At 46.6% G+C, this 14,056-nt stretch overlaps 1 protein-coding gene across 6 annotated transcripts in view; it reads left to right on the plus strand.

The window, feature by feature from the left end:
• Positions 1 to 14,056, plus strand: part of GBF1 (golgi brefeldin A resistant guanine nucleotide exchange factor 1) — a 516,681-nt gene that overhangs the window by 412,581 nt on the left and 90,044 nt on the right. For all 6 annotated transcript variants that reach the window (XM_033940425.1, XM_033940426.1, XM_033940429.1 and 3 more), the window contains one exon: positions 3,400 to 3,553. In XM_033940425.1, coding sequence (XP_033796316.1) covers positions 3,400 to 3,553 — 154 coding nt within the window. The remainder of the gene's footprint in view (positions 1 to 3,399; positions 3,554 to 14,056) is intronic.

Here is a 14,056-nt window from a genome sequence, read left to right on the forward strand (position 1 = left end):
TCGTGGCTGCCACAAGACTTAAGGCCAAGCACTACACTGTGCATGGGCAAACTATTCAACAAGCAATGTATGAGTACACATGTTGCATTTCGCTAGCTGTTTGTTTATCACATAATTTAACAATTGCCTTTAATTTTTGATTCACCCTCATATGAAAATATATTATTTGCATATTATCCAGAGAAAAGAGCAGAAACAGTACCACATGGATGACACAGGAGTAGAGAGTTAAAATGTACAATATTTATTAAAAACAAGAAGTCAACCTCAAAAATGGTCACAATGTATAGTGGTGTACAATAGGACCTAATAAGATCCATCTTTTGGCAATTTCTGCCTTCCTCAGAAGTCCATATATCCACTATGCTAATCTTATGCAGAGAAGAATTGTGACAAGTACTTTGTTTGTGGTTTTTATCCCTTTGGGTTTTTTATTTGCATATTGTGCCATCCTAATGAGCCAAGTAAGACATTTTCATAATATCATATTACAAAGGGATGGGGAGTATCTTTGCATATCTTGGTGTACTCACTGGACCAGGCAGTCATCCATTTGATACCATGTGCATTTCCTGTGGTCAAGCAGAAATATGGGTTTGTCAAGTACACTGAAATTTTTTTTCCTAATTATACAGCCAGCCAGGGCTATCTCTAAGGTATGGCAAATCAGGTGACTGCCCCAGGCCCCTCACTTTGGAAAGAAAAGGTTTCTGTGTGCCACAGTCTCGTCATCAGGCCATGTTCCCATAAACTGGTGGTGCTGTAGCAATAATCTCAACTTCATACTCTCCATTCCTCCCTAATGCAATCCTTTTTCTACTCACTTCTCACCACTTCCTTCCAACCCTGTTCTCCAGTGTGATCTCTTTCACCAGCAGGAAGATGGTAGTACTGATTTGCATCTGCTGTGATTTCTACCATCTTCAATCTGATATGTAAATATGTTTGACTCCATAGCCTTGCTGGAAGTTCTGCCATGGTGTGTTCATACTTCAGATTGAAGCCATCAGTGGACAAGGAAGATGCAGATAAGAAGTGCTACTCTCCTGTTAGCAGACAGCAGAAGGAGGCTGTGCAGCCACTGTTGAGTGCTAGGCAGCATGCCAAACTCTTCACATATATCTGTTTTATGTTTACCTTTAATGTCCACTCCAATTTAGTGCCTCAGTTGGTCTTTATCTGCCCATTATTATTGGTGTTAACACTGAGACTGAGATTAGACATATCCATCACTTGCCATATGACCTTTTCTTTGTATGGCTGGGGCTCAGATCAAGAATTCATAAGAGCATAAGAAGTTGCCTCCACTGGGTCAGACCAGAGGTCCATTGCGTCCAGCGGTCCGCTCCCACGGCGGCCCATCAGGTCTGTGACCTGTGAAGTGGTCCCTGACTATTCCTATAACCTATCTCTACTTCTATCTGTACCCCTCAATCCCCTTATTCTTTAGGAACCTATATAAGAACATAATTCTTTGTTTCTAATTACCTGATTTAAGATTTGGTGTAAAGAAACAGCATAGAACTGGTGCTGCAGAACCCAGCTGCAAAGCATAGGCTGTAGTTTGCAGGAGGGAATGCTGTTGTGAGTTCTCTATGAAAGATGAGAAATGGTGTGCACTGTAACCAGTAAGATACTAAGTCATGGAAGGTCCACAGTGCTGTTACTGTGAATGCTGGAAGTCTGTAGAGGGCAACCACTGCTAATTCCTCTCACTTCAGGATCAGGCTACTAGTCTGAGATTAAGAAGTAAGTATGTAGGTAGATAGAAGAAACAGAGGGCTTTGCCAAAACCTGGTTTTGTTGTTTGACTATTAAGTAAGCTGGCAGCTCTTGTTAAATCGACACATTTTCAGAAGCAGTTTGTGCTGTGATACAGGGTCTCATTTTATCTGGGGTAGAAAGAATTCACAGACATCATCTAAGGATGTAGACCCATAGCAAAAACAACAAAAAGTGATTATCAGATTGAAAATTTCAAGTTCTTTTGTTGTTCATTTTTTTTCCAATTCTTTTTTAATTTTTCATCTTATATCAAGTACGTAAAAATTATTTCAATTGAACTTATACACATCACTTGAATTTCTTTCTATTATCATCTTAAATACATAAATTTATTTCCTCCATCCCCTACCCTTCCCACAGATATTGTAATCAAAATTTCATATGAATAATACATTCATAATTATTAATTAAATCTTTAATACAACTATATACCGCCCCCTTCCCCTAATTATAAATATACTTTCAGTTTAAAAAAGGCATCTAATCATTACAATAATTTATCAATGGCCCCCAAATCTTTTTAAAATTATTATAATTCCCTTTTTGTATGGTAATTATTCTTTCCATTTTGTATATATGACACAACGAATTCCACCAGAAAGTGTAGTTAAGTCTAGAATAATTTTTTCCAATTCATGGTAATATATTGAATTGCAACTCCTGTCATCAATAAAAGTTTGTTATTACTTGATGAAATTTGACTTTTTATTCTCATTGACGTCCCAAATAGAATTGTGTCATATGATAGAGCTACATGGTTTTCTAATAAACAATTGATTTGAGACCAAATTGATTTCCAAAAGATCATAATACAGGGACAATAGAATAATAAGTGATCCAAAGTCCCTGCTTCCAGATTACAGTGCCAGCATCTATTAGACTTAGAGCTATCCAACTTTTGTAATCTAACTGGGGTCCAGAATGCTCTATGTAACAAAAATGCTGGCGTTAGTGTGTAGCGCGCACTAAAACCGCTAGCGCAGCTTAGTAAAAGGAGCCCTAAATGTTTGGAAAATATCAAAGCAGAGATGTTTTCTTCCAAATGTTAAGATTTAATGTTTATTATGTGAACTTGATATACTGCTTTATCTGTCTGGAAAGTCAAGGTGGCTTATAAATACAAAATTATAAGAATTAGGAATCAAAATAGAACAGAGGCAAACAACCATGCATGGTAGTAAAGAGAAGGGCTAGATAAGGTCAACCAGAAAAACCTCAAACATGCAGAGGCTCAAAACATATATCCAAAAAATAACCCAATATGGATTTTTTAAGCCACTTTAAATTTTGAAAATAGATGCTCAACATGAAGAGCAGGGGGTAAATCACCCCAATAGTGAAAATATAATTCTATACAAGCTACCAGTGTGAAATCATTTTGCTAAAAATCTTTCTTTTTATTATAGCAGTCTATGTACTGTAGGCAGTATATATGATGCATCTATATGTGTGTTCACTATTACTCTAACAATTAATTATTGTAACTTCACAAATGGTGCTTTCTGAGGTTTCCAAGTGATTGAATTGAGACTTTGGGGAATTCTGGGCATTAGAGGCTGGCAGTGGACTCCATTTCCACATATATCTTATTAGCTTCTCTGTTCTGCTTCACAGGGATAGAGTGGCATGTGTCTGGCAGGCTGTGCGAGACCACCTGTACCGTCTGTGCGTCCATGCTATGGAATTCTGCTTCCTTGTTGATCGGGCAGTGGTTGGGCTTCTGCGGCTTGCAATCAGGTTACTCCGTCGGGAAGAGATTAGTTCACAGGTATGTAATAAGAAATACAAGCATTGGGTTCCTTTTGAATGACTGATTTTCAGCATACACAGCTATTGAGTTGTTGTTTTGGACATTCAACAACATCCTGTCCTATATTCTTCTTGACTTACGTCTCGGCAGTAAAAGATACATGGTATTAGTTTTTTTTTTGTTTTTTTTTTTTTTAAACGTATTTTTATTAACAGTGGAAACACACCGCCCAATAGGGCATAGGAACAAACTTCTGTATGTTACAAACAGTCCATTACAGGTTAAATGTCAAAACAGAAACAAAGCCTCCCCCACGGATCCCCCCTCACAGGTACAATATTCATACAAGCGTGAGAAACGTTAGTAGTAGGGGGGGGCAAAGGCAGAGAAGAACAACAATGATAAATAGACCGCCCATCATGGACAGTGATCTCCCACCGTGTTTTGGTATATACCCTATCAATATTCCACAAAACCACACATAGCTCAGGATACCATTCGCATCCAACAACATCCACTCCACACCAATCGACCACTCATATCCCCAAACATCCCCCTTCCCTCCCCCCACCTACCCCCCCTCCCCCCCAGGGCACCCAGGAGTATCATAAAAATATAAGGAAAGGAAATGAATGAATGGTAGGGGTGTATCAAGGGCCCAGCCAAGGTAGCGCATAAGACAGCCAGGCTAAATTAGGCGGGCTCCAGGTCCCCCTCCTGTTCTTGTGATGGCAACAGGTCCCGCAGCCTCTCCCACAAGCCAACGTAGTGTTGCTTGAGTACACTCAGCGATCTAGCACAAGATTGAATTTCAAACCTAGCCGTCTCCCGAAGCCTACTCCTCCATTGAGATATCGGGGGTGGGTCCTCGACCATCCAATAAGTTAAGATCAGCTTCTTAACTACGAGAACAACATTATAAAAAAATCTACATTGGGTTGTGGAGAAACCTTGATCCTGGAGAGAGATCTGCAGACCCAGGAGAAGAAACCCATAGTCCCATTCAACCTCGCGCTGTACAGCTCTCTCCATTAGGGAGAGAGCCTCCCTCCATACATTCAGTCGAGGGCACTCCAGGAAGGAATGGAGATATGTGCCTGCTCGATTCTTGCACTTTACACAGAGATCACTATCCCATAGCCCCATGCGCGCCCCCCGCTGAGCCGTGAAATAGGCACGGTGAAGGATCTTAAACTGTAATTCTTGAAAATCTGCAGATTTAGTGTATGAGTATAGAGTAGCAAAGCAGGCCCCGAATTGTGGTTCGGAAATATCCTGTCCCAGGTCCCGAGCCCAGGAAGCGCGTACTGGAGAAAGTACCGACAGAGGGAGAGATGATTTGAGTATTCGATACCAGTGCGCGAGGGAGTTGGTTACGGGCGGTGTGGCCGAAAAAAGGATGTCCAAGGGGCCCTTGTCCCAGACCCCATCGTCTCCTCTGCGCTCAGCATCCCAGTAGTGACGTACTTGAAAGTAAGAAAACATGTAATGTAGGGGAAGACCCCACGCGTCCCTTATTTGCTGAAAGGTAGGGAACCCGGCGGAGGGCAGCTCCAGTATATCCTCCATCATCCTACAGCCCCGAGCCGCCCACTGCTGAAAGACTGATCTACCCCAGCCCGGCTGAAACCTGGAGTTGCCCCCCAGGTGAAGAAAGGGAGATGTGTCGGGTGATAGTTGCTGTCTGCGCCGCCACCAACGCCACGCCTGCCTAAACGGGCGCAGAAAACGGAAACAAACTAAATATCGTCTCCCAGGATTGTCCTGTCTGTGTAATATATTCATGAAGTGAAAAGGGGAGCTCCAGCCCTCTAGCCATCCCCGAGGTGAATAGCGAAAGCACCCTGTGTAGCTCTCATGAATCCATCGAAAAAGGGACGCTACATTATAAAGCCGAATATCTGGGACATTTAGTCCCCCCAGTGATTTATCCAAGATAAGTTTGGACATCGCGATCCTAGGCATTCGGGATCTCCAAATGAATCGGGAGATTGTAGTTTTAAAAGCAAGTTCGTCCCGCCTGGTAAGCCACAGCGGCATAGTCTGTAGGGGATACAGGAGTTTCGGTACCAAAACCATTTTCACTAGAGCCACCCGTCCCAAGATTCCCAACGGCAGTTCCTGCCAGGACTGACACAACTGTCCAATCGCCTCAAGCGGGCGGCGAATATTTGCATTATAAAGTGTGGGCAGATCGGTGCTAAGATATATACCAAGATAGCGCATTGGTTTGTTCGTGGGTGCTATAGGCAACACCGCGTGCCACGGTTCCTCCCGGCGTCCTGTTAGCATCAGGAGTTCCGACTTGCTACAATTGACCTGTAAGCCCGACAATGCCCCAAAAGCTCGAATCACCGTCAAAGCTCTGGGCAGATGGATGGGGACCTGATCCATATAAAGTAAGATATCGTCCGCGAACAAGCTGATTTTACATTCCCGTCCCCGTACTACAATACCCGTAAGAGTCTCGTCCTGCCTGATCTTAGCCGCGAGCGGCTCAATGGCCAAAAGAAAAAGGAGTGGGGAAAGAGGGCAGCCCTGTCTCGTACCTCTCTGTAAGCCAAAATCCGCAGTAAGACCCCCATTGATGAGTAAGCGCGCCCTAGGATTGTGGTACAAAGCCGTCACCCAAGCCAGAAACTCTCCCTGGAAACCACCCCTACGCAAGACCCAGAAGAGATAATCCCAAGAGATGCTATCAAAAGCTTTCTCCATGTCCAATCCCGCAACCGCTTCCTGGCCACCCCGGCCTACTCTATCATGAATTGCCCCCAAGACCTTCATCAGGTTCATGGAGGCGTAGCGACCTGGTACGAATCCGACCTGGTCGGGATGAATGAGTTCGGGGAGAAAGCTATTCAGGCGCCGCGCCATAGTTGCGGCCAAGAGTTTAATATCCTGATCCAGGAGGGAAATTGGACGGAACGATCCCACCAGATCCGGGTCTTTACCCGGCTTTGGGAGCAGGACTATGTGGGCCATGTTATCCTGAAAGGAGCCACCCGTCCGCGCCACCTCGTTATACATTGCGCTCAAGGGCTGCGCTACAAGATCCTCAAGAATGCGGTAGTATTCAGGGCCAAACCCATCCGGCCCGGGTGCCTTCGCCAGTTTGAGGGAACGAATGGTAGTTCGGAGTTCAGCCCCGGAGATGGGTTGGCTCAAAGAAACAGCCTGGTCCTCCTCTAGGCGCGGTAATGATAAGCCCCTGAAAAAATCCCCGAGGGCAATCTCGTCCAACGGGCGCTTACCATATAGGGTCTCATAATACTTAACAAACTGTTCCGCTATTTGGCTTTCCCCCTCATGTCTTGTTCCCCTAGCGTCGCGGATGGAAGTAATGATTTGTCGTTTCTTGTACGGTCTCACTAAGTTCGCCAGGAGTTTCCCCGTCTTACCCCCCCACCTATACATTTTATACCGTTGGAACGCAAAGGTCTGCTCCGCACGCTGATGGAGTAAGGTCTCGATACGCTCTCGTGTCGTCTTGTATTCCTGCCGGTCAGAGTCCGATAAAGAGGCGATATGAGCCCTGCGGAATTGATGCAAACGTCGCGTGAGCGACAAGAGCTCCGCTCCCCGGGCCTTACGTTTAGCAGCCGTATATGCGATCACATGTCCCCTCAGGACTGCCTTAGAGGCATACCAGTAAGTTACCGGTCCAATGTCAGGAGTATCGTTAGTGGCCTGGTAGTCTGCCCAGCGAGCTCTTAAAAATGTCCGAAAGTCCTGATCATGATACAGGTGCAACGCCATTTTCCAAGAGGAAGCTTTGCCGCCTGCTGCGAGAGTCAAGGTGAGGTCCACGGTGGCGTGATCCGAGATCGTGGACTCCACTATTTCCGACTTAGCAGCCCGTGAGAACAGTCTTTGGTCAAGCAGTATGTAGTCCAGTCGGGCATACGCTTTATGGACATGTGAGTAAAAAGTGAAATCCGAATCGAACGGGTGTAGTGCCCGCCAGGCGTCCACCAGGCCTAAGTGCTGTGTCAAAAAGCCCACCCCCTTGTTGTCATGGTCTCTCAGACTACCCCTAGGAGGTTTACAATCCACCCCTGGGTCTGCAGTGATATTCATATCCCCCCCCAGGATCACCTGGTAGTCCGGGTAGGTTGATACCTGAGATAAAAGTGTGGAGAAAAATTTATGACAGTAAGTGTTTGGGGCGTATACGTTACAGAGCAACAGTTTTTGTCCCCATAGATCCCCCAGTGCAATGACATATCTCCCCTCCCGGTCAGTTAGTTGTTTATGCAGGACAAACGGCAACCTCTTGTGGATCAAGATAGCCACCCCCCGCCGGCGGCCTCCTGAAGTAGAGGAGTAAACATCCCCAACCCAATTTTTCCGCAATTTAGAGTGTTCAATCTGTGTCAAATGGGTTTCCTGCAGAAATGCCACATCCGCTTTCAGAGTTCGTAAGCTGGCCAGGATACGAGAGCGCTTTACTGGGGACCTGATGCCATCAACATTAAAAGTAACAACCCTTAGATCAGCCATATCGACTATAGCGTAGCGGTATGCTGCGTGAAAACCCAGGGAGCACCAGCCCCCCAATAACAGGAGAGGTCAGCCATTCTCCCCCAGCCAAACGCAAGGTGAGCCTGCACAGTGTGAATAAATAGGTACCGACGAAGCCTCCCAGCAGAGCCTCGCCGCCCTCGATAACCAGGTGCCCCCTACCCCAGCACACCCATCCCCCATGCATCCCCCCCACACATTCATCCCAGACTCAGACATGCCTTCCCCCTCACACACCTCCCAACAGTCCCCCAACCCCCCTCCCCACCCCTCCTTATCCCCCCATGCTGATCCCTCCCCACCAGCATACAAACCCATATATATCCCCCAGCCTGTCCGGAGACCTCCCCCCCACCCACAGAAAACACCCCCACTGCATATCAAACAATTGCAAACAAGCACACAGTCCAGGAATATAACAGAAACCTAAGCAGAGAACAGATAAGTTGGTACCATCAAGTCCAGAACATATTTTCCATCAGTTCTGCAGTCTGCCCAAAAGATCTCCGAACTGTCCAGAGTAGCTGTCGCAGAGTATCGCCAGGTATGTCCCCCAGAAAGGGATACGGCCGACTGACATGCAGGCATCCATGTATTCACCTCCTCACCCAGGCCCAGCACCACTAAACACAGTGCACCCGAGCCCCGCCGCCGGAGCCGTCCTGGAGGCCATCTCAAAACAGGAGTACAGGGCCACGTCTTTCAGGTTAGGAAAGGTCTCATATCCACACAAGGCACCTGAACAGTGTACCGAGCAAACAGCCACTCCACCAGTCCAGCTCTTAAAGGTTCCATCTCGGCACGTATGAATAGCAGATGCAGTCTAAGAAAAGATCCCAAACAGGTACTTCTGGACTGTAAGGTTCATCAAGCAGGCAAAGTCGCCAGGAACGCCTTGGCTTCGTCACCGCTGTTGAAATTAAGGGTCTTACCGTCATGCCAGACCCTTAGCTTCGCGGGGTAGACCAGGGCAAATTTGATACCCCTGTTGTGAAGGTCCGTGCAGGATGGCGCCATGATCTTGCGTTGGGCCGCCACCCGCACCGAGTAATCATTAAACAGGAGTACTCTGGAGCCTTTGTAGTCCAGGGCCCCCGCCTTTCGGTAAGCCCTTAGCAGTAATTCCTTTTCCCGCCAGTTCGTATAACGGGCTATGGCTGTTCGCGCCCTTCCCCCCTCCATGGGTCGGGTGCCAATACGGTGCGCTCGTTCGCAGGCAAAGGCCTCCGCACCACCAGTTAGTTGCAGAGAGTCTGGTAGCCACGTGCTGAAAATAGTATACAGTTCTTGCTCACCCACCGTTTCAGGAAGCCCGACCAGCCTCAAGTTGTTCCGGCGGCTCCTATTCTCCTGCTCCTCCAGGGCGTCCTGGAGCTCCCGGGATGTTTTTTTAAGTTCTTCCACTTGGGCAGTCAGGCTGGAGCACGTGTCCTCCTGGTCGGACACCCGTTGCTCGACATCCGTCAAGCGTCGGCTGTGGGAATCAAACTTTTCATTCATCTCCTCCACAGCCGACTGGATCTTGTTAAGCCTGTCCGCCAGCGCCGCCGTGACCGACCGTGTGATGTCCGTTATCCAGTCTCCAGCGGGTATGGTAAAGGTGGCCGGCTCCGCCGCCATTTTGGAGGGGGTTAGCGAAGGCTTGTCCCGAGTGCTCTTTGCCGGTTTTACTGGCATACCCCGGTCCGGCGTGAGTGCTCCGCGCTGCTGGCGCCGGGCGGAGAGTAAGTCCCCTTCCTGTGTGCTCGCGGCTCCGGTGGGGGTACAAAACGCCGATTTTTTCGCTGGTTTTAAGTCCGTGGGGCAGGAGCTCTCCTTCCTTGCGTCTGCTTAGACAGGCTGCATCACGTGACCTCGGTATTAGTTTTATCTGATAACAAAATATCCTCAATGTTCTGGAATAAGATCATACGTCAAAAAAGGATAGCTCTCGATAAATCAATTTTTGTAGACCATCAAACGGTGAGTAATAAGATACAAGAGTACTTATCCAAGCATCTTCATTGGCCCTTGGTTTTTTTAATTCAATTAAAGTGTTACAAAACAAAAATATTATTTCTGTCTTCCACTCTTAGGGCTCCTTTTATGAAGGTGCACTAGCATTTTTAGCGCACGCACTGTATTAGCATGCGCTGGCCGAAAAACTGCCACCTGCTCAAGAGGAGGCGGTAGCGGCTAGTGTGCGCAGCATTTTAGCGCACGCTATTCCTTGCATTAAGGCCCTAACGCACCTTCGTAAAAGGAGCCCTTAATTAACTCTTAACACTTATTCATCTATTAATTTCCATTACTTATCTTCATATTATGTATTCAACAGAGTAATGCCTCCGACATAGTACAATGGTTTGTGGTAGCTGTATCAAGTAAGCATCTGAAAAGAAGAAAAATATTATCTTAACAATTCTTCCACTAGTGCGCGAGAATTCTTCTCAAAACTGTTGAAGTGAGTTACTTGGATAAGTACTCTTGTTTCTTATTACTCGCTGTCTGATGGCCCATAAAAATTGATTAATCAAGATCTATCCTTTTTTAAAGTATGGTTTTTGAACTGATAGTTCTCTGAGCTATAAGTCCTTTGAGACCACAATATTTATTGGTATATTTCTGAAATATGATCAGACATTTTGCTACAAATTACCATTAGAAGAGTTGCCTATCGTTTGCAGATATAAAAAGTGGATTTACGTGTGTAAATAGTTGTGGATTTATAAGTAGCACATAGAAATTTGAAGGAGGTAGGTTCTAGACAGAACTTCAATATGTGTATTCCATATTTCAGAACAGCAGTGCATGTATATCGTGGAAAATGTACAGTATTTTTCACTCCATAAGACGCACCTGACCATAAGATGCACCCTAGATTTAGAGGAGGAAAACAAGAAAAAAAACATTCTGAACCAAATTCTCCCTGCCAGGCTCTGCACCCTATCCCCCCTCCCTGCCAGGTTCTGTACTCTGTCCCTCCTTCTGGTGGTCATGTGGTAGGCCAGGACAGGGCATAGAGCAGGCAGGCTTAGTGGCAATCAGGCCTAGTGACCTAGTGAGAGGCAGGCAGGTAGGCCTAGTGAGAGGCAGGCAGGCAGGCCTAGAAGCCTAGTGACAGGCAGGCAGGCTCCATACCTCCCACGTACCCTCCCAGTACCTTAAATCATCCCCCCATGTCCACTAGTACCTTAAATCATCCCCCATACCACCATGTGCCCCCAGTACCTTAAATAATCCCCCCATACCCCCATGTACCTTAAATCATCCCCATACCCCCATGTGCTCCCCCAGTACCTTAAATCATCCCCCCTTACCGCCACGTGCCCCCCCCCCAGTTCCTTAAATCATTCCCCACATACCCCCCAGTACCTTTTTTAATCGTAACCCAGTGCTTTGGTTGTGATAGGGACAAGAGTCAAACTCAACAGGGCCACCTGACTGCTGGGATAGAAGAATACTCCAGTTGTCCAGAAGATATTGTACCTAAAGAAGAATCACAGGTTTCAAAGAAAGAGACCTCCACTAGTAAATGGAGAAAAGCTAGAGGCATTAGTGAGAGAAGCAAGTAATCACGTTACGCACTCATCTATAGAATTACCAGGCATCATAGAAATGGGACAGAACCAGGACTCTCCTGCCTGAGGAGCCAGCCACCACCGCTCACAGCTTTCACCAGAAAAACAATTGCAGCATGGGAGCCGGCCAGAAGGGAGGGTGGGAGAAGGTCATGTTGGGACTCGAGAGGGAGGGAGCACAAACTTTGGATAAATGATGAAGCGAGGGCGCATGAGCCATAGGATTGAAGAATAGAGGGAGGGAGGGGGAGGGAACAGTAAGGGAGAATTGGGTGTCTGAGAGAGGGAAAGAGACGGTGCACATGGAGAGATGAAGAAAGAGGAGAATTGTTGGGTAGAGAGAGAAGGAAGGGAGAGAGAGAGAGAATTATTGGACATGGTGGTGGGAGAGGAGTGAGGTAGAGATGCATGGGTGCGTAGAGGAGGGGGCGAACATGCTGGGCCAAGGAAACCTTCTGGACTGAGGTTTTTTTGGTTTTGTATTTTTTTAAAGTACAGAGGAGGAGGGTATTAAATGAAGTGCTAGATTGGGCGTGGGGGGAGAGCTTATGGGGACAGAAACAGAGGACAGAGAGAGAGAGAGATGGTGGGCAGTGGTCTGAAGGGAGAGAAGTTGGACCTGGGGTGGTGTGGAGGAAGAGGGAAAGAGATACTTGAAGGGAGAATTGTTGGGAAGAGAAAGGGAGAAATGGTAGACCTGGGGGAGGGAGACAGGCAGGCAGGGGGAGAGATGGGGTGGGGGCAGTTGGGAGGAGAAAGGGAGAGAAGTTGGATCTGGGTATGGAAGGGAGGTAGGGAGAAATTTTAGGCCTGTGGATGGAAGGCAGAGAGATGCAGCATCTCTTTTTTTCCCTCCATTTCATTGTTCAGCATCAAGGGGGGGAGGGAAAAAGAAAAACAGAAAAGAGAGGGAGCAAAATGTTGGACCATGGGGATAGAGGAGGAGAGATGGACCCATTGGAGGACAGGAGGGAAGAGAGTTGGGATAAGAAAGGGGATGGGAAGAAAGGGACAGGGAGTTATAGCTTGACCAGTGGAGAGAGGGAGGGGGGATTCTGAAAGCCATGTGGATGAGATCAAAAGGGAGATGACAAGATGAATGAGAGAGCAGTGAGTACAGTGGTAGAAATGTGGTAATGAGGAGTAGATGAGTAGATAGCAGGAAATAGGAGGCTGGAAAATGGGAGAGTTAGGGACTGAGAGAAGATGGAGAATTGAGAGGTAGCTGAACATTTAAAAAGAAGAAGGGTGAGGAAGGCAAGATTTGAGTGGACAGAGGCAAAAAAGAAAAAGTTAAGAAAGCTGAAAGGGAAAAATCAATACGTTGGAGACAAGCATAAGGAGGAAATGGAAAAAGAGAGGAGAAAAAAATGAACAGCAGACACTAGAAAGAGAATTAGTTGAAGCGACAAAAAGCAGAAAGAGAAACTTGGACCAAGATGATGGAAAAACAAAATATCCAGACAAGAAGATAGAAAAAATTGTTTATTTTGAATTTATTAACTGGAATATGTTGGCTTTGGGATATGTATATCACAATTATTTTTGTATTCAGTGGTGTAGTCATATACAGCTGAATTAGGGGAGGGACTGGAGTCCTAACTTAGTGGATGGGCACCAAAGTTTCTCCCCGCCTGAATGCAATTTACAAATACTTGAGATATTGGGGATTCCCAAGCCCTGCCACCTGAAGACATCTTTCTCCAGTCTGGCAACCCAAAATCTCCAAGCTTTGCAGCCAATGGCAATATCCTCAAGCTGCTACTGCTTTCATGCATGCATGAAAACCAAGGGGGGGGGAGGTGCAGGGATGAGGGAAGCAATATTGCTGCCAGCTGCGGAACTAGGGAAGTTGGAGGGGAGGAGGTGGCCATCAGTTGGTGAGGCTTGGGGATCTCTACTAGTTACAATAGGGGAGATGTTCATTTTGAGGGAGTCTAAGCTCAATGTGGGAGGCCCAATAAAGCGGTAATATTTATCCTGACTGAACAATCCTCCATGTACGCCGCTGACAGCTGATGCAGCATCCCTGCTTTGATGAGGCTCATCTCTGAAGAGGCTCACCGTAGCTGTAATAGAAGTGAATGGGAAAACCAGGAGCATGCATCCCTGCTCATCAGAGTGGGGATGCGGAAGCCTGTGGCTGCTCCAACTGTCAGCGGTGCATGTGGAGGATCACTCAGTCAGGGTAAGCATTACTGCTTTTTTTGGGTTCCTCTCCACAGTGTCCCTTTAATGAAGATTTATTATTAGATACGTACATCTTTTGTATTAGTGATTGCAAATTTGGGACCTGCTCAGCCTTTTTTTTTGCTCATCAGCTAGTGTTAGTGTTTGTGCGGCCCCAGAAAAATTTGTACACCCCCACCGTGAGCAGGAAGGGGTAATTTTCATAGCGTTCCAGGCCGTGCGCCAACCCTCTTCCCCGCTCCTACTCTTT

Source organism: Geotrypetes seraphini, chromosome 4 (genome assembly GCF_902459505.1).
Source record: "Geotrypetes seraphini chromosome 4, aGeoSer1.1, whole genome shotgun sequence".
Taxonomy (NCBI): Eukaryota; Metazoa; Chordata; class Amphibia; order Gymnophiona; family Dermophiidae; genus Geotrypetes; species Geotrypetes seraphini.